Raw genomic sequence first — 20,280 nt, 5'->3', positions numbered from 1 at the left:
AGATCTTATTTTTCAGCATCTAATAACACCAACAGCAGAACTATCAGCAATATATACTTTGTTCTATGGGAGTGTCATCTGCTCTTAAATCTTGACAGTGAGTGCATGAAGAAATGCAATACTCAGTAGAACTGTACCTTGTAAGTTGGATAAAAATTAAATTTCTGATGAAGATTCCCTCACCTCCCACCCTCAAACAGTATGTTTTCTGAGAAATGGTTTCATCTGTCAAGAAACGACTAGCTCTAGCTGTGGCCTGAGCTGACAATACAGATTTGCTTCCTCTTTCAATACTGTTACAATAAGCATTTTTTCCCCCTTAACACCCGGCTCCTCTGGTTTCACCTAGTTTATCATTATTGTAAAGAAACTTCCTTTTAGAAAATCTTCCAGGTTAAATAGGATGGAGGATTCACATTCATCATAACCACCCTCTACAGTTCACACTAAGGCAAAGATCAAGAATAATTAACATAAATTGGGCAAGGAGAAGACTGACTTCATCAATACAGCATTAACATAACAGACTTCCCCCCTTTCTATTCTCAAATAGAATAGAAAAAGGGGGGAAACAGCAAGTTTTTAAACACTGATGTTCATACTTATGTGGTACTTCCCTGCCAAGAACACAAAGCATTATATAGATGAGTCAACCCTCTTCAATCCTACAAGTAAAATACTTGAGGCAATAATATGAATTTTCTCTCATAAATCAAGCAATGAGCCAAAAGCAAAGCTAGAACTAAAACTGAAGTCGCCACAGCACTACCATATTAATGGAAAAGAAAAACAAACCTAGTACATACATAGTATTAATATTTCATTTGTTTACTCTACAAAGAAAACTTTATTTGATGAATGGTTCTTTTACTGACCACATAACCAAATACAACCACTGTATACGATTGTTTCTTTAGTTGCCTATGATGTGTCAGGTACTTGATGACACACCTTACTGACGCTTCTCAATCCTCACGACTCAATGAAGTTGGTATTATGCTCATTTTACTGGCACTCGGGGAAGTCATTAGCCTAAGACAACACACTAGAGAAGCACAAGAGCAGATTCAAACCTAGATTTGTGTGACTTAGAGACTACATATTTCCCATACTACATGGTCTCTCTTGGACACATCCAAGCCAGTTCCTTTACCATCCTTTCCGCACACCTAGAGCTCCTTTTGTATTGCGGTTCACACTATTCTTCACCTCAGGTATGATTTCCATCTTCATCTCTTGTCGCACAATCTCACTTCCTTGAAGGTCCAGCCTATGACCTAATTTCTCTATACAGCCTCTTTGATGGAACCCCCCACTGTGTTCTTTGTATTTAATACCTTCAACACTCACACACAATTTTCAGTTAACAAATATATTTTGGGAGCCAGGGAACAGGGACATTATTTGTTTAAAGCTTTTTACAAGGAAAAAAATCAATTAAGTAATAACTCCCAGTACTGTACTTTATTGCATTATGTGTTGTGGGAAGAAAGCTAACAAACTGATGGCTGCCTGAGTTCGCCTAGTGACATGAGCAGGCTTTGTTACCTAGGTGAAAGGAAGGCTAAATTCCAGCAGAAGGAGCGCACATAAAGAGGAATAAAAGGAAATGGCAGATCATGAAGAACTGGCAAATTCAGAAAGGTCAAAGAGCTGGGTGGACAAGAGAGAAGTCCCAAAACATGTTGAAGCTGGGCTCTCAGGACCTTATGTGCTGGGCTGCAGGCACAGGCAACCTCAGTGAAGCTCTTTACAGGACTGACACAAGCACGTCTGATTTTCAAGAAAATAATTACTAGCAGTGTAGAGGATAGACCTGAAACAAGAAGGAAGACATCTTAATACACTGACACACTAACAATTTAATGAAGAAGAGATGAATACTGAACCAAGCAGTGGCAGTGAGAATGGAAAGCATTACTAACAAAGCATTTCCCAGGTACCCACCATCATGGACTTGTTAATAAAGTCCATTTATTAACATAATAAATGTTAATAAAGTGTATGTTGTTTTGGAGTCATCTGGTAGGTTCGGCCTTTTACAAACAATAGGTTGACTGTTTTTGATGACTTCGATCTCTTTCAATCCATCATGATTTTAAGTTCCTAAACTTGATAGGAGAATGTCAATTGATTAAATTCTGTTTCCATGTATCTTCACACTAAAAAGGGCCTCTTTAATTTATCCCTAAGTCTCTCTGCAATGAAAAGAACACCTGGGAAGTGTCCTTATAAAATAGGTAAAATTCATTAATGTAGTCTGGAACGTGGCCACCTTTCCTCTTTGTAGAGTGTATAAAATAAGACATATTAAGCTTCAGCTTAGTAATCATTAAGCATCTCACCATTCTCCTTGAAACTCAGAATCTCTCTTTCGAGGAGAGACAGAATCTTAAAAATTGAGGGTAGAGAGAATTGGGGTAAAGACTGCTACTTTCCTTACATCGAAAAGTCCATGGGACACCATGCAAACCAAACTTATTTAATATTTAATATCTTCTACTTTCCAAGAGCTGGTCTAGTCACTTGGAACCCATCCATACCCTTGTGGAGCTTGCCTTCTCAGAAAGGGAAATAACAATAACCAAAACAACTAAGTAGATTAGTATATGTTATACAGTTATAAGTGCTATGAGAAAAAAAGAGCAGGGTCAAGTTGTGCTGGGGAGGTGGGCAGGTTGCAATTCTAAGTAGGGTGGCCAGGGTGGGTCTTATTGAGACAGTGACATTTAAGCAAAGATTTGGAGGAGGTCCATCATATGGATGGATATGCACAGAGAAGAGCAAATGCCCTAAGGTGGGTATATGTCTAAAGTGTCTGAGGGACACAAAGAATGTGGTTTGAGCCCAGTAAACAAAGGGAAGCAAAGCAGCTTGCAATTTAGGTTCAGAGTTGAGAAATCCTATACTGATTCATTAGTCTTATTTCATTAGCCTCACGTCCTAAATTTGACTATTAGAGAAAAGGGTTTCTACTTTCATTTTCTCATAGTGCCTACCTAGTACAGTGTTATAACGATTTAGGTTGGCAAATGTTCAAGCACTGTTTATATAATGAATTTCAGAAAATTTTCATAATCCAGTTGTTAAGCTGTGGTACAATTTTGTCAGAATAACAAGTCATTATTAAACATTCTGAAACATAAGCAGGAGATGAATCTATGTTAACTGACTTGAAGAGGAAACTAATTCAGCAAAAAGGAAGAGTAAACTAATTCAGCAAAAAAGAAGAAAAGAAGCTTCAGGACTTTTTAGTATAGATAACTGGAATCCTGTGGTACAGACGGAAGAAAATGGGTGAGGAGAGGCTAAAGGCACCTAAAGTTGTAGGTTCTGAAATCTGCTCTGGCTCTATCAGCATAAGTGACTACAGACACAGAAAACAGTAACCAAGAAACGTTATTAGTATCCAAGTTACTTAGACACTACGACCTATGACAACAGCCAAATCACTAGTGCCCCTGGGGTCTCAGGTTTCTTGCCTGTAAAATAAAACGGCTAGACCGATTCATCCTTCTCAATTATTAATATTTTCACTGACTGACCCTCATTAATACCCTAAAAGTATCAAGTGCAAAATTCCTGAAAAAGTCCTATTTTAAAAATTTACAGGAATATAAAAATTCTACTTCATTGTGTTATCTGTATTTCAATACATAAACAACCAACCTACCGCCCTCCAATTCTGAATATAACTGATGGTCCTGGAAGATGTACCATGTTTTCCCCAGGACTTGAAGTACTCTTCCTGTACACTTCTGATGCTCACTCCAGTCTCCAGCATAAGTACTCTACAGGAGAGCTTCCCAAGTGATGAGCTCTGGCTACACTATGGGCCTGTGTTAAAGGCTACTGTTATGGCAAGATTTTGATCCATTCAGCTCACTCAGTGGGTGGCAGCCACTTGCAGCCTTCTTTGCTAGGGTTGAGCTCTTTCTTTGTGACCAGCCACCGTCATGTTCATCTTGTATTCCCACTGCCTAGCGCAGGGCCCTGCCCAGTACCCAATCCAAGAAGGCCATCAAATGAGACCAGGAAAGATTCTGGTATAACCCACAGACCTTGTTCCAATTTCCTGTTTTACAGGCACTCGTTTATGTGTGTGTGTGTGCACTTGTAGGCAACTTTATCATGTGTAGATGCATGTAACCACCACAATCAAGTTACAGACCTGTTCCATCACCACAAAGATCCTCTGTGCTCCCCCTTTAGTCACCACACTCTTCTCCTAACACTTCTGCAATTCTCCACCTCTACAATTTTATCACTGCAAGAATGCTATATAAATGGAATCATACAATACCTTTGGACATTGGATTTTTTTACTTAGCATGAGTCCTTTGAGATCCAAGTTGTTGCATGTGTCAATAGACTGTTTCTTTCTTAATGAGTACAGTGTTCTATGGTGTGAATATACCACAATTTGCTAACCACTTACCCACTGAAAGACATTTGAGTTGTTTCCAATTTGGGGCTATTAAAAACAAAGCTGTACACATATCTGTGTGGACATGAGATTGCATTTCTCTGTGATATATGTCCAGAAGTGCAATGGCTGGGTTGTGTAAGGTAAGTCTATTTTTAGTTTTTTAAGAAACTGCCAATCTATTTTTCAGAGTGGCCATAACCATTTTACGTTCTCACTAGCCTTGTATGAGATACAGTTTCTCTGCATCCTCAAATCTTTCCGTGAGTACTGCGGCCTCATTATTTTAGTTGTTTTAGTAGGTGTATAGTGATCTCTTACCATCAAGTTTTTAATTTGCATTTCTCTAGTAGTTAATGATGTTCCCCTAATGGTTAATGATGTTTTTCATATGCCTATGTGCTTATCTACTATCTTTATTCATAATCTTTTGCCCATCCCCCAACTAGACTGGCTTTTTAATGTTCAATTTTGAGGGTTCTGTATATATTCTAGATATGAGTTCTTTGTGATTTATAAATATTTTCTCCTTGTCTTTTCATCTTCTTAACAGGATCTTTTCACAGAGCAAAAGTTTTTAATTTTGGTTTGGTCCAATTTACTGATTTTTCTTTTTGAATTGTGCTTTCGTTGTAATGTTAACAACTCTTCACCTAGCCTTAGGTCCTGAATTTTCTCCTGTTCTCTTCTAAAAGTTTTATACTTTACACTTTACATAAGTCTATGGTCTACTTTAAGTTAATTTTTGTATAGTGTCAGGTTTAGGTTGAGATTCATTTTTTTCCCCGTAGATGTCCAATCGCTCCAATACCAACTGTTGAAAAGACTGTCCTTCCACCATTAAAATGCTTAGCACCTTTGTCAAAAATCAGTTCACTGTACTGTGAGTCTATTTCTGGGTTCTCTATTCTGTTTCACCAATCTATGTTTCTAACCCACTATCAACAGCACACTGTCTTTTTTTCCCCACATTGCCTTGATAACTATAATTATACAGTACAATTGACCCCTGAACAATGTGGGGGTTACGGGTGCCAATCCTTCCTGCTCAGTCAAAAATCTGCATATAACTTTTGACTCCCCCAAACTTAACTAATAGCCTACTGTTGACCGAAAGCCTTACTGATAACATAAACAGTTAACACATATTCTGTACAAGTATTATATATTGTATTCTTACAATAAAGTAAGCTAGGGAAAAGAAAATGTTATTAAGAGAAACATAAGGAATAAAAAATACATTGACAAGGGTGTAGGGAGGTGGAAGAAGAGGGTAAAAGGGGTCAAATATATGGTGATGGAAGGAAAACTGACTTTGGGTGGTGAACACACAATGTGATACATAGATGATGTATTACAGAATTGTATACGTGAAACCTATGTAATTTTACTAACCATTGTCACCGCCAATAAATTTTAATAAAAAATACATTTATAGTATTTTGTTGGGAAAAAACTGCATATAAGTGGACCTGTGCAGTTCAAACTTGTGCTGTTCGAGGGTCAACTGTAAGTCTTGAAATTGGGCAGTGATTCCTCCTCATTGTACTCTTTTTCGGAATTGTTTTAGCTATTTTATCTTAGTTCCTTTGCCTTTCCACACAAATTGCATGTGATATGGAGGGCAAACAGCAAATTTAAGAATAAACTTGTTTATATATATGGAAACATCTTCCTGAGATTTTGATAAGAATTGTGTTAAACCTATACAACAATTTTGGGAGCACTGACATCTTCACTATGTGAGACTTCCAATCCATGAACATGGCATCTCTCTCCATTTCTTTAGATCTCCTTGGCTTTCTCTTACCGTGTTTTCCCCGAAAATAAGACCTAGCTGGGCCATCAGCTCTAATGCGTCTTTTGGAGCAAAAATTAATATAAGACTTGGTCTTATATAATGTAATATAACATAATACCGGGTCTTAATTTTTGCTCCAAAAAAAGAGCATTTTGCATTAGAGCTGATGGTGCAACTAGTTCTTATTTTCGGGGAAACACGGTATTAGTGTTTTGTTTATTTCAACATATAGGTCCTATACATGTCTTGTGAGATTTATTCCAAAAGATTTCATTTTCCTAGAGCAACTATAAAATGGCATTGTGTTTTTAATCTTGGTTCCCACATGTTCATTACTAGTACAGTAGTACCTCGGTTTTCGAACGGCTCGATTGACAAACATTTTGGTTTATGAATGCCGACGCCATAAACCTAGAAGTAAATGCTTCGGTTTTCGAACACACCTCGGAGGTCGAACATGTCACGCGGCTTCCGCTGAGTGCAAGATCCTGAGGCCTAGCTGTTGGCTATTGAGTCCTGAGCACCCGCGCAACACAGAGATGATATTTGGGCCTATTTGGTGCCTGTGCGATCAATCTGTGCTCATCTCATCTCAAGAGCACTCTTGCAACCAATTTGGTTTTGTGACTGTGTGGAACCCAGTGCATCAATCTGTGTTCATCTAATCTACGTATCCACCTTCCTCTTAAACTTTCATCTTTATGACTGTGTGCAATCAATCTGTGTTCATGTCATCTCAGGCGCCCTTTGCCAATCACCCTTTGCTGTGAGAAATGGGTAAAAGCTGCAAAGCCAAGAGAATCATTAACACAACAACAATAGAGGTGAAGAAGGAAATTATTTCCAAGCATGACAGTGGTGTTCATGTATGTGATCTGGCAATGCAGTTTGGTACTGTCAAATCTACAATTTGTACCATCTTAAAAAATAAAGAAGCCATTAAAGGAGTTAATGTTGCAAGAGGTGTTAAAACACTTACAAGACAAAGAACACAGACAATTGAAGAAGTGGGAAAATTGCTTTTCATGTGGATAAATGAAAAACAGTTGGCTGGTGACAGCATTTCTGAGAGCATAATTTGTGAAAAAGCTTTATATTTGCATGTTGACCTCATCAAAAACACCCCTGGAACAAGTGCTGAGAGTGATATTTTCAAGGCAAGTAGAGGGTGGTTTGAAAAGTTTAAGAGGAGAAATGGCATACACGATGTGGTGAGACATGGTGAAGCTGCCAGTGTCAACAAAGAAGATGCCAACCAATTTGTTTTGGAATTTAAAGATTATGTAGAGGCAGAGGGTTTCCTTCCCCAACAAGTTTTCAACTGTGATGAGACAGGCCTCTTTTGGAAGAAAATGCCAAAGAGGACCTACGTAACAAAGGAGGAGAAATCATTGCCAGGACACAAGCCCATGAATGACAGGCTAACCCTTTTATTTTGTGGGAATGCAAGTGGGGATTTTAAGTTGAAGCCTTTGCTCGTCTACTATTCTGAGAACCCTGGGATATTTAAGAAAAACAGTGTCATAAAAAGCAAATTGCATGTGATGTGGAGAGCAAACAGCAAAGCTTGGGTAACCAGGCAATGTTTTATTGAGTGGGTTCATGAAGTGCTTGGGCCAAGTGTAAAACAATACCCCAAGACAAAAATCTTCCAATGAAGTCAAAGCTTGTTATGGATAATGCTCACCCCCCAGGCTTGGAGGACGAGTTGATGGAAGAGTTCAGTTTTATCAATGTAAAGGTTTTGTCCCCCAACACGACTCCTCTCATCCAGCCCATGGACCAGCAGGTCATGTCTAATTTTAAGCAGCTTTATGCCAAACCACTGTTCCAAAGGTGACCTCGAACACAGAGCTAACCCTCAGAGAGTTCTGGAAGAATCATTTCAATATCCTACATTGCTTACATCTCATAGACAAAGCATGGAGTGATGTGTCTCACAGAACAATGAAGTCAGCATGGAAGAAACTGTGGCCAGACGCTGTCCCTGAACGTGTATTTGAGGATGTTGAAGAGGATGCTCCTATTGTTGAGGACGTTGTGTCTCTGCCAAAGTCCATGGGCTGGGAAGTGAGTAGTGATGACGTGGAGGAGTCAGTGGAGGACCACAGAACTGAACTCACCACAGAAGAACTTTAACACCTTCTGACAGATCAGCAACAGGCGGCAGCTGAGGAATTGTCTTCGGAGGAGGAGGGAAGAGAAAGTGTTTCTACTGCACTGATCAAAGAAATGTGTGCAAAATGGGTTGAAGTGCAAATTTTTGTTGAAAAAAATCACCCTGATGAAGCTTCTGTAAGTCATGCCACTAACACTTTCATTGATAATGCTGTGTCTCACGTCAGACAAATTTTAAAACATTGGAAAAAGCAAATGTCAATTAAACTTTTAGTGAGGAAAAGATCCACTGAGTCTAAACCAGGTGTCAGTGGTGTGAAAAAATCAAGGGAAGGAATGGCAGGAGAGGAATCACCTACAGATGGAAGAGGACCACAGAACACCTGAACAACACTCACCTATTGTGATTATTGAAGGGGACCCCCTCATCCAAACCATGACTCATCATTGCAGGTAAGAAAAAATTACGTTTTCACTTTTATCATCTACACTACTGTTTTTACATTGTGTTTATTATTGTTTTTACAGTGTAGTATATTGTGTTTATTGCTTTCATTGTGTATCATTTAATGGATCTATGGTATCATTAGATAGTAAAATTCAGAACAGCAAAAAGAAAAAAGAATCCAAAAAATTGAGGAGTTTAAGGGGCCTCTGGGACAATATCAAGCGTACCGACATTTACATTACAGGGGTACCAGAAGAGAGAGAGCAAGGAATTAAAAACCTATTTGAAGAAATGACGACAGAAAACTTCCCTAACCTGGTGAAGGAAATGGGGCACACAAGCTCAGGAAGCACAGAGAATCCCGAACAAGATAAACCCAAAGAGGCCAAAACCAAGACACATCATAATTAAAATGCCAAAGGTTAAATACAAAGAGAGAATCTTAAAAGCAGCAAGACAAAAGCAGTTAGTCACCTACAAGGGAGTCCCCCATAAGACTGTCAGCTGATTTCTCAACAGAAACTTTGCAGGCAAGAAGGGAGTGGCAGGAAATACTCCAAGTGATGAAAAGCAACAACATACAACGAAGATTGCTCTACCCAGCAAGGTTGTCATTTAGAACTGAAGGACAGATAGAGAGCTTCCCGGACAAGAAAAAGCTGAAGGAGTTCATCACCACCAAACCAACATTACAAGGACTCTTAGAGGGACTTCTTTAAGATGGGAGGGGAATTAAGAACAGGTGAAAGGGGAAGGGATTAAGAAGAACAAATTGGGTGTTATACTGTAGTCATGAGGATGTAGGGTATAGCATAAGGAATATAGTCAATAATATTGTAATAACTAGGTATGGTGCCAGATAGGTACTAGATCTATCAGGGTGATAGATGGGAATGGGGTTGGGGGCAGGGTGAAAAAGGTGAAGGCATTAAGAAATACAAATTGGTAGTTAATACAGTATGGGGAATATAATCAACAATGTTGTAAAGACTATGTAAGGTGCCAGATGGGCACTGGACTTATCAGGGGGATACGTCATAGATTGTGTAGATTCCTGACCAACGTGCTATACACCTGAAAAGCTGAAGTAAACTAACATAGAATGTGAACTATAACTAAATATATAGGTATATGTAGTCACGGGATGTGGAGTACAACATAGTGAAGATAGTCGATGGTATTGTAACAGCTATATAAGATGTCAGAGGGGTAGTAGCTTGAGGGGGGTGGGTTATCACTTTATGAGGGGTTTAAATGTCTATTACGTTGCTTTGTATACCTGAAACTAATAAAAAAAGAATCATAAAATTAACAGTGATGCTTTACTAACCTAGACACCAATGTCCTTTAAACGAAAGGATCCAATATAGGACCACATGTTGTATTTAGATGTCATACTTCTTTAGTCTCCTTCAACCTGGAACCTTTCTTTAGTCTTTCCTGGGAAAGGTTTTTATAACATTTTAAAGATTATAGAGTGACAATCCCTTTGATTGCCTGATATTTCCCCATGAATATTCATTCACTGTACACTTTTGGCAGGTTCAGCAGAGAGATGCTCTGTGCTCAGCGCATCTATGGGGTGGTTCTGGATTTCAATGTAGTATATCCTTATTGGTCATCGTCACTTGTTTAAGGTTGGTGTCTGCCAGACTTCTCCACTGTGCAGTTACTATTTCCATCTTGTATTTGGTAAGCATTTTGTAGAGGTGACACTTTAAGACTATGTAAGTATCTTGTTTCTCATCAAATTCTCACACACCAAATTTAATACCTATTTCAACATGGATTAGTTGCCATCCTACACTAAGGTGTATCTTTTTCTATCTCCCCATTTAATTTGTTTCTTTATTTCAGTATAACCTCATGCATTCCTACTTTATTCAGTAGGTTATAATCATTTATTTCAATGCTCAAATTAACCCCAGATTTGGCCAGTGGCCTTCAAGCTGGTTTCTGTGTCCTTCTGACATGTCCTCATCATTTCTTGAGCGTGTCCTTACTTTCTGGGACTACAAGACATTCCAAACTATTCTTATATTTTCCTTGCCACAACCCTGGAATCAGCCATTTTTCCAAGGAGACCTGTTTTCTTTAGTGAAGAATAAAATTTGTATGTCAAAAGCTAGGTATGCACAATGCTATTAGGCTGTCATCGTTCACAAGACTTCTCAGTGGTCAGGGCAAAGAAACATATGTATACACACACACCTATTATCTCTATGTATCTGTACAACTATATTCACTGAAAACCATGTGTTCACATGCTAATACACTAATTCTAATCCAACATCACAGGATTCACTCTAGCTTTCCTTGACTCTTCAAACACAGGCCCCTCCTTCTAGGACACCACACTTACTTACATGCCTTCCACATGTGGGACCGAAACACCAAGGACTTGTAGATTGAAATTATTGAGGGAGAGAGCAGGGGAAACTTAATGATATGTTTAATACCCCTACTATTTAGAGATAAGATAAACTATAATTTTTTTGAACATCAATAATGCCCCAACTGAAATAGGAAAGAAAAATGGAAACTAATTTATAATAAAATAGCATCTATTCTAATATATGTAAATACCATGTTTCCCCGAAAATAAGACCTAGCCAGACAATCAGCACTAATGTGTCTTTTGGAGCAAAAATTAATACAAGATTCAGTCTTATTTTTGGGGAAACACGGTAGAATTTAATTGTATACAGTCAAAAAACATGGCCTATAAGACAGCAATTCTTAAATTGGTAGGATTTACTTTACAGTCTAGTTGATGGTCCATTTTTTATAAATATTCCAGGAAATCCTGAAAGAATGTGGGTTCTCTAATGTTGGATATAAAGATTCTGTGTATTTTTATTATTACATTAAGCTTAATTGTGTGGTTCAAATCTTCTATTTCTTTACTAATATTTTGTCTTACTAGAAGTCCATGGATGTGGATTTGTCAATTTCTTCCAACAATTCTATTTATTTTTGCTTAATATTGCTTAAAGCTATTTTATTAGGTGAATAAAATCTCAGAGCTGCTACTGGCATTTGTAATCAGAATAGCTTTGCCATCTGCTGAGATTTTTTTTTTTTAGGAGGGGGAGGGCAGAGGAAGCCTGGAAGTCTTATTTCCTCCATACCTAGCAACTTATTTAAAAGTATGTTTATTGAGAATCTCTTTGTTTTGTAGCAGTAAGGGATGGGCTATGTAACTGTCAGTTTCTATATGTCAGTCTAAGGACTGGTGTCAAGTTATGTATGTAAGAATCATGAAAACCACTTTAAAAATACAGATTTCCAAACCTACTGAATCTAAATGTAGAAAATATCAGGGACTCTGAATTTGAAAAAACAATTCTTTTTTGGTTCCCCTTTATCTACCTAGCTGGCTACCATTTATTCTCTTAAAAGCCATTCCTAATGTTTTAGGCAGAGCTAAGTGCCTCTTAGCTCCACCAAAACAGTGTCATATCTCATGTTTGTACAACACAGTAGGTAGTATGTATCCCCTCCACTTTGCTGTAACTTATTAGAGGGCAGAGTGCATATATTTATGGTATTCTCAGGGCATAGCCTACTGTCATACATGTAGGTGGTTTTCAATACATGTTTTCTGAACCAAACCAAGAACAAAAATACTATGTACAGAAATACATTTTAAAGTGATATAATGACTCTCCATCAGGAAAGGTACATCATGAGAGCTTTTAAAAATACACATTCCTGGGCCCATTTGGATTTAGTGAAAGAGAATCTGGACTACTTCCATGACCACCTCTACTGTGTGAGAATAACACCCATGGGAAAGTGGTGGCTGAGATGATATTTGGAGGAAGAGGGCTTTGATTGAAGTAGGTCAGAGGAATAGTATTCCAAAAAGGGAATGACATATTCAAGACACGGGGAGAACTCCAAGTGATTCAGCTTTACCAAAAATGAATTAATTTATAGGAAAATGGCTAGAAAAACTTGAAAGGTATATAAAGGGTCAGTTCCCAAAAGGCCATGTACGATAATGCTAAAAAACTTTAACTCTTCATAAAATTTGTGGAGCACTATTGGAGAGGGGAGTGCATTATACAAAGATTACTCTGGAATAGATTGAAGTGGGAATAGAACACTACTGAAGTGGGACACGAACACTAGTCAAAAGGCTATTGTAATCACCCAGGAAAGGAGTCGTATGGGCCTGAACCAAGGCAGTATGAACAGAGTATAGAACAGATGTCAAATATATTGTGGAAATGGAATTATAATTACTTAGTTACTAACTAGATATGGGAGCTGAAGGAGAGAGAAGTCTGAGTTTCTAGCTGTAGCAAATGTGTGAATAATGGAACCATGGGGAATAACGCGAGAAGAGCAGGTTTTAGGGTTGGAATCAATGGATTATGTGGGAAAGGAATTCGAGCTCAGCATCTACACATAGTGAGTCTGAGGTGGCTATAGGATACCCAGACAAAGATGGGTGACTTGCATAAATGGGTCTATAGCTAAGAAGACCTAGGCTGCAGATGAGATTTAGGGTCACAAGCAGAGAGATGGTAACTGAATGCACAGAAGATGAGATCATTCATACAAATCTTGGAATGAGAAGGAGAGGGAGACCGACAGAACCCAGAAGACGACAAAGGCAGATTGAGGAGGAGAAGCTCTGAGAATGGGTTATCAGCCACAGAAGCAATAGCAACAAAATTAGAAAAAATAAAGCTAAGAAAGGGAGGAATGGTCAACAATGTCAAAACGCAGAGGGATAAGAAACCAACGGAGAGTCCCTCATTTCATTTGAAAACTAGAAACCCAATAGTAGCTTAGAATAAAAGTTCCAGTGGGGAGGTTGGGGTGGAATCATGGGCTGAAGAATCCACAGGTGATAAGGATAGGACAAATCTCTCGGTGTATTATTTTAAGATTCTGTGTATGTGTGTGCATGCCATGCAAGTGCATGTGTCTGTACAGGTAACAGGGTAAGTAGGGACTGAGGTGAGTGAGACCTGAGGGTTGAGATAGAAAAATATTGGAGCACATTTATATAATACGGGAAAAGTGTTACTAGAGAAAAGAGGTTGAAGACACAAAGAGTGGTGATAGCGGACAGTAAGGTCCATGGGGACGAATGAGGACTCGGGATACAAAGCTAGGATAGAAGGAGGGAAGGCTTTTCTCCTGGGACTTCAGGAAAAGATGAATGCAAACAGAAATAGGTTTCCAGGTGGTAGAACATGAAGTTGAAGAGTTATTTTCTAATATAATTTTTTTTCCTGCAGAATTGAAGGCAACATCACAGTATGAGAGTGGTGAGAGGGAGAGGGTGGGGTCTGAGTGGGGGTTTACTCAGGGAAGAACCACAGTAGAATGGCAGTGGGATTAGTAAAGGTATGTATGTAGGACAACACCAAGCCCAGCTAACACAGGAGCTACCCAAGGCACTCACACACAGTAACCCAAAGGTTAGAGAAGATGAATGACTATTCCAGGATTGGGGTTTTAGAAGGGGGATAGAATTAAAGATCCACAGAGATTACTTTTTTAATATGTAAGAATGTAAGAAAGTTATTAAATAATAAGTAGGGTAGGGAAGGAATGTACTACAATAAATGAAAAAGTCAAAGGCCTAAAGATCTCAATGAAGTCAAAGACCTGGAAAGATGGAAAATAGTCCTCAAAATGGTAGCGTTGAAGATTTCTGGGTTGAAGCTCACTGAAGGATGAGAGCTGAAGAGGTCTTGAGATCTAGCATCCTGTGGTTCTCTCCCAGAGACATGACATCACCCAGGACGAAGAACGTATTGAGGGAAGAGGAGGGCAAAGAGAAAAGTAGTGAATAACATCCTCAGCACTCAAGCCTACAGCAAACATGTGAGAAGGGGCTGCAAGACAGGGACTGACTATGAAGTTGGGAAAGGACAGATCCAAGAGTGGTAATGTGATGTGTCTGGACAGCCTCAGCCTTAGAGGAAATCATTGTAATTTGTAAATTGAAGAATAATGGCTTAGACTACGAACTCTCTGGTTACATGGGAAACAATAATGAGCAGCCTCCACCTGAGAAAATAGAAAGACATTTTACTCAGGGAAGAGTCAGGCTTCAACTAGGACAAAGAAGTGGGGAGAGGATTCACTCACTGCCTGGCATGCTCACAGCAGTGTAGCTCCAGGGGACACTGTGGAATAAAGGCAGCAGGGGAAGCCAGGTGGCAAAAGAAGGCACACAGCAGCATCTACTCCAAGGAAGAAACACCTTTTCCTAATACCAGGTACTGACAAGGTGAACGGCTGTCTTCCTGAGAAGGCATACAGGAAGAAGAACCCGAGCTAATGAGTATGAATCAGGGTTGATATGTAGAACGTGAACAGAGGTCTCCTTGCAGCCTTCAACTGGAGATATACAACAGGCTGTCAGGTATATAAGTTTAACACTTAGAAAAAAATCACAAGGGTTTTATTGACATATATTTGAGAGAAATTTAAGCTGCAAATGTCTCAGTTCCAATTTTTTTTAATTTTAACAACTTTATTGATATATAATTCACATACCATAAAACACACCCATTTAAAGTATACAATTCAATAGTTTTTAGTATATTCAGAGTTATGCAACCATCACCACAATCCAATTTTAGAACATTTTTACCACTCCAAAAAGAACCCTTGTACCATTAAATTTTACATGTTACACTAGCATCTAAGAGGGAAAGCCTCTTTCCTTAAAACATTCTCTCCTATAATTATCAAAAACAAAATTAGCCATGGAAGAAACTGAGAAAATGTACTGAAATTTTCTATAGCAACTTGAGCTGTGGTTAAGAGTTGTCAAGAATGCACATGCTGAATACCTTTCTTAGACTCTTCAAACTGAGAATGAAACTCTCAAGAGCTTTATTGGGTAAATTAGAGGGCACAACAAACATGTTCTAGGTGACTGTGATGGCCATCATTTTGGAAAAGTAATTCAATATAAGCCTAACAATGCATACACCACAACCTATTTCATTTTAAGATGCCTAGAAACCCTATCCTTGTTTTAAATAAAAGAAACCTGTTTTGTTTTTTTAAAAAGGCTGACTTACTTGTACATAGATTTCATAGTATCAAATAATCTTTCCGTTATTTTTATAATGGTTAAACAATCATCTTTAAAAGTGTATTGATTTCTGTTACAAAGAATACAGAGAAGAGGAAAGTAAAATGTGGCTTTAGGTAACTCTTACAGTAGCTGAAAACATTTGTGTTCATGGCCTTTTAAAAAATTATTACAGAAATAATTCATGTTTCCAAGTTTAAAAAAATTGTCTCCAACAAAATTTTAAATTATTTATTTTGAGCAACTCCTGAAATAACTAAAAGTTCACAAATGCCAGAAATAACCAGATCATTTGTAAGGTAATTAAAAAATACAGCCACACAGTAAATAGAACTTAACTGTAACTAAGCCTAGACTGAAGCTGACAACAAATACATCAGTTCCATTTTCAAAAATTCCTCCATTTAGAGCAATTTGATAAAACTAATGAGGGGATGCAAATGTAGCTAATCACAACCAATGATTGCAATTACGACACATATGTAAAAATTAAAGGCAACACGGGGCTGAGGGATAGAGGAAAGGATCAAGGTGACTGTGGCCATTCAAGAATAGTAGGAGGGACCTTGTGATGGAACCATTCCACTGGTCTACACTCGGACTGAGATGGAGATCACACAAATCTACACATGATATAACTGCACTGAAGTAAACATATCCATAAATGAGTTCATGTAAAACTGGATGGATTGTATCAATGTCAATTTTCTGGTTGTGTACCTTACCATAGTAATGCAAGACGTCACCACCGGGGGAAATCAGATGAAGGGTATACAAGATCTCAGTATTATTTCTTACAACTACACGCAAATCTAGAATTATCAAAATAAAAAGTTTTTCTTTTTAATTAAAAGCAACAAAGCAAGGTGTACAACTGGAAAATATTGTCTTCAAAACTCATGGCAAACACTAGAGAATCAGTCTCTCTAGCTCAGTGATTCTCAGCCAAAAATTTGGGGGGTGGAGGTGGTAGTGAAAGGGTACCTAAGTGTTAGAACTACTGCCCATACCGCCATCCCCCGAACACACACCTATACCAGAACTATTGTCATAGTGAGCCACAGGTTTCACAGGAAGTTTGTCATTATCTTCAAGTGCACTGCAACTGAAATAGAATGGAAAACCACTCTCTTCTAGCTACTGATCTTTACAAACACTTCTAATTGGCAAGGAAAAAAGTAAAAGAAACATAACATTTAATAAGCAATTTATAATAAACGTTAAGAAATTACTTCTCATTTGATTTGTCCAAAATCAGCCAATGCACTCTTCATGTAAATGTACTTGGTCAACATAAAAACCATTCTGTTCATACAAAAATAGAAGTATGTACTTTTTCCCTAGTAATTGATAGATTTTCAGTGGTATATCCATACCCACCTAACAAGGAATACAATGTCTATGAAGGCATGTCTGTGGCCTTGAGCAGCGTAAGATTATTCAGCCTATACAACAGGCCGTGGCACCTAGCACGATACCCTCATCAATTAGAGGAAGAAACCACGAATGAGCAGAAATCAAAATGTAACAGGTTCAATAGTTTTTTTAAAGTTTCTATTAACAAGCAGCCATAAAGAGAATACCTAAGTTTAGCCGACTAAAATCAAACATGGGGAAACATTATGGAGCAGTAACACAGCCCAATTTAATATCTGAACAAGTGGTATCAATTAGAACGAAAATAAAATCACCTAATGATGAACACATTTAAAAAACCCTGATATTACAATTATTCATAAAATTGTGTGTGTGTGTGTGTGTGTGTGTGTGTCTACACACAGGAATCTAAAAGGGAACTGTTACATAAAAGAATGGCATATCAAAAGGCACTATTAGTGCCATTAAAAAGAGTGTTTATGATAGGAAAATGTTTACAATGCATTGCTAAGTAGGAAAAGAGCTACAAATTAGTATGTGCAAGATTCTAATTTTGAATTTATGCTTACACAGAAAAAATATCAAAAGAATATAAACCCCCAAATTTTTATTTGTTTTTAAATCATGGGGTTTTTTTCCTTTACACATTTCTATATTTTAGAAGTTTTCTACAGTAAATACATACTACTTTTGTAATTTGGGGGAAAAGAAACATCAATAAATATTTTAAGTAATATTAATAAAGGCTATGGAATAATGTGAAAAGTATATATATATGGCTACACACACATATATGACTACAATTATTTTAAAAGAAAAATTATACATACAAAAAAATTGGTATACATCAAAATAATGGTGGCTGTGTGGATGAAATAATTATGGACAATTTTCCTTCCTTCTACTATTCTATGCCTTCAAAGTTTTCTTTCAAGAATATACATTATGTTAATATCAAAAAAATCACTGTACTTATTAACCCTGACACCAAACCTTTTTTTTCACTGTATCCTGCCTCCTTAAATAAACCAACAAACATACATATGAACACAAACCCACAGGTACTTACATGGGCTTACATCTCTGTATCTGTTTCGATTTCTGTTTTCTGGAAACTTGGCCACTCTATGAGGATAGTCATGGGACTCATTGCGAATTTCCTTAAAGTAACAAAAATATATTTCAATATTCTTCTTAAATTTTATATAGCAAAACAGATATTTTCCCAGCCAGTATAAAATAACATTTATTGAGCACTTATGATATGCCAAATACTATGCAAAGCATACTATCTACTTTATCTCCTTCAGTTCTCACACCAATGGGAACGATTACCTTCCCCATATTATATGTGAGGGATGATACGCTATAAGAGGTTAAACAATCTGACAAAGGTCACAAAGCTAGTAAGTAGCAGACCCCAGGACTTCGGGCACCAAAGTCTCTGCTCTTGATATATTTATTTCCTGCCATTCTATATTCAACACCTACAAGCAACATTAAACACTTTATGTAACACAAAATTAATGCCATGGAGGTACCTAAGATTAACTACTATATCATACTGAAATTTCTGACTAAATTCTCTTAATAACATCTACCTATATTTTAGAGTTTCTATCTTAAAAGTTTAACCTACTTATTTAGCTTCATGCCCTATTAACTTTTACTTTATTTTGAGGCCAGAAATATCCTCATATTTTATTTCTAGAGTTATAAATATTTAGCAACAAGTGTAGGCCTGATGCTCATTTTAGGACCCTTATTCCAATTCTCTGTATTCCAATCCACCAGAGAACAAATTCTGTGAGGGGATCCCTGACTAGGCACTCAGCTACTTGGTGTATACAACATGGCCAGGTTTTTTTCTCCCAAATGAAATATAATTCTAAGAATTCAAGTAAAAACAGAAACGTAACCAAAAAAAAGTATGCATTAACAGCAAAAATTAATTTGTGCTCTTGCTCATACTATTTACCACGCGAGGAAAAAGCATTTTAAAAGTTAAGCACCAGATATAAAGCATAAATAAATTATTCATTTCTCACCGAATACCCTTACTGTGGGTTCCCCACTGTCTTGCCTGCCACCACCCTTACCAGCCCCAGAAGATATCTCTTTAATTTCTAGTTTCAAATTTACAAAACAAATTCTAGTTTGCTAAACAGTTTTCATCAAGAATGGGTACTGAATTTTATTCAATGTTTTCCTCTGCACTCATGGAGATGATCAGATAGCTTTTCTTCTTTAATCTGGTAATATGTTGAATTACAGTAATAGACTTTCACTTACTAATATGCATTTAAAGTTTCTCCACATCTTCTCATGGTTTGATTAGCTTGTTTCTTTTTAGGGCTGAATAATATTTCATTGTCTGGATGTACCAGCACTATTTTATTTAAAATATGTGCATCCGTATTTTTAAGTTGAACAGACCGCTAATATATATTTTTTAAAGATTTTATTGGGGAAGGGGAACAGGACTTTATTGGGGAACAGTGTGTACTTCCAGAACTTTTTCCAAGACAAGTTGTTGTCCTTTCAGTCTGAGTTGTGGAGGGCGCAGCTCACCTCCAGGTCCAGTTGCCGTTTTCTAGTTGCAGGGTGCGCAGCCCACCATCCCTTGCGGGAGACGAACCGGCACCTTTGTGGTTGAGAGGACACGCTCCAAACAACTGAGCCATCCGGGAGCTCAGCGGCAGCTCAGCTCAAGGTGCCCTGTTCAATCTTAGTTGCAGGGGGCGGAGCCCACCATCCCTTGCGGGAGTTGAAGAGTCAAACCCGGCAACCTTGAGGTTGAGAGCCCACTGGCCCATGTGGGAATCGAACCGCAGCCTTCGGCATTAGGAGCACGGAGCTCCAACAGCCTGAGCCACCAGGCCGGCCCTAATATTTTTTTATCATACAATTTATTCAGTTTTAGTATCAAAATTACACCAGCCTCATCATATAAGTCAGAAATAGTATCTTTCAGTTTCAAATATTTTTCCATGAAAGCATATTGTAACAAATTATCGTTACTGGCTGAAAAGAGA

General features: G+C 37.8%; 1 protein-coding gene across 2 annotated transcripts in view; it reads right to left on the bottom strand.

Moving 5' to 3' along the window:
* PTPN2 (protein tyrosine phosphatase non-receptor type 2) overlaps positions 1–20,280 on the bottom strand; it is an 83,507-nt gene that overhangs the window by 40,195 nt on the left and 23,032 nt on the right. For both annotated transcript variants that reach the window (XM_033087560.1, XM_033087559.1), the window contains exon 2: positions 18,315–18,405. In XM_033087560.1, coding sequence (XP_032943451.1) covers positions 18,315–18,405 — 91 coding nt within the window. The remainder of the gene's footprint in view (positions 1–18,314; positions 18,406–20,280) is intronic.

Source organism: Rhinolophus ferrumequinum, chromosome 19 (genome assembly GCF_004115265.2).
Source record: "Rhinolophus ferrumequinum isolate MPI-CBG mRhiFer1 chromosome 19, mRhiFer1_v1.p, whole genome shotgun sequence".
Taxonomy (NCBI): Eukaryota; Metazoa; Chordata; class Mammalia; order Chiroptera; family Rhinolophidae; genus Rhinolophus; species Rhinolophus ferrumequinum.
Note: the sequence above shows the minus strand (reverse complement) of the source record. Positions and strands in the feature narration are given on the sequence as shown.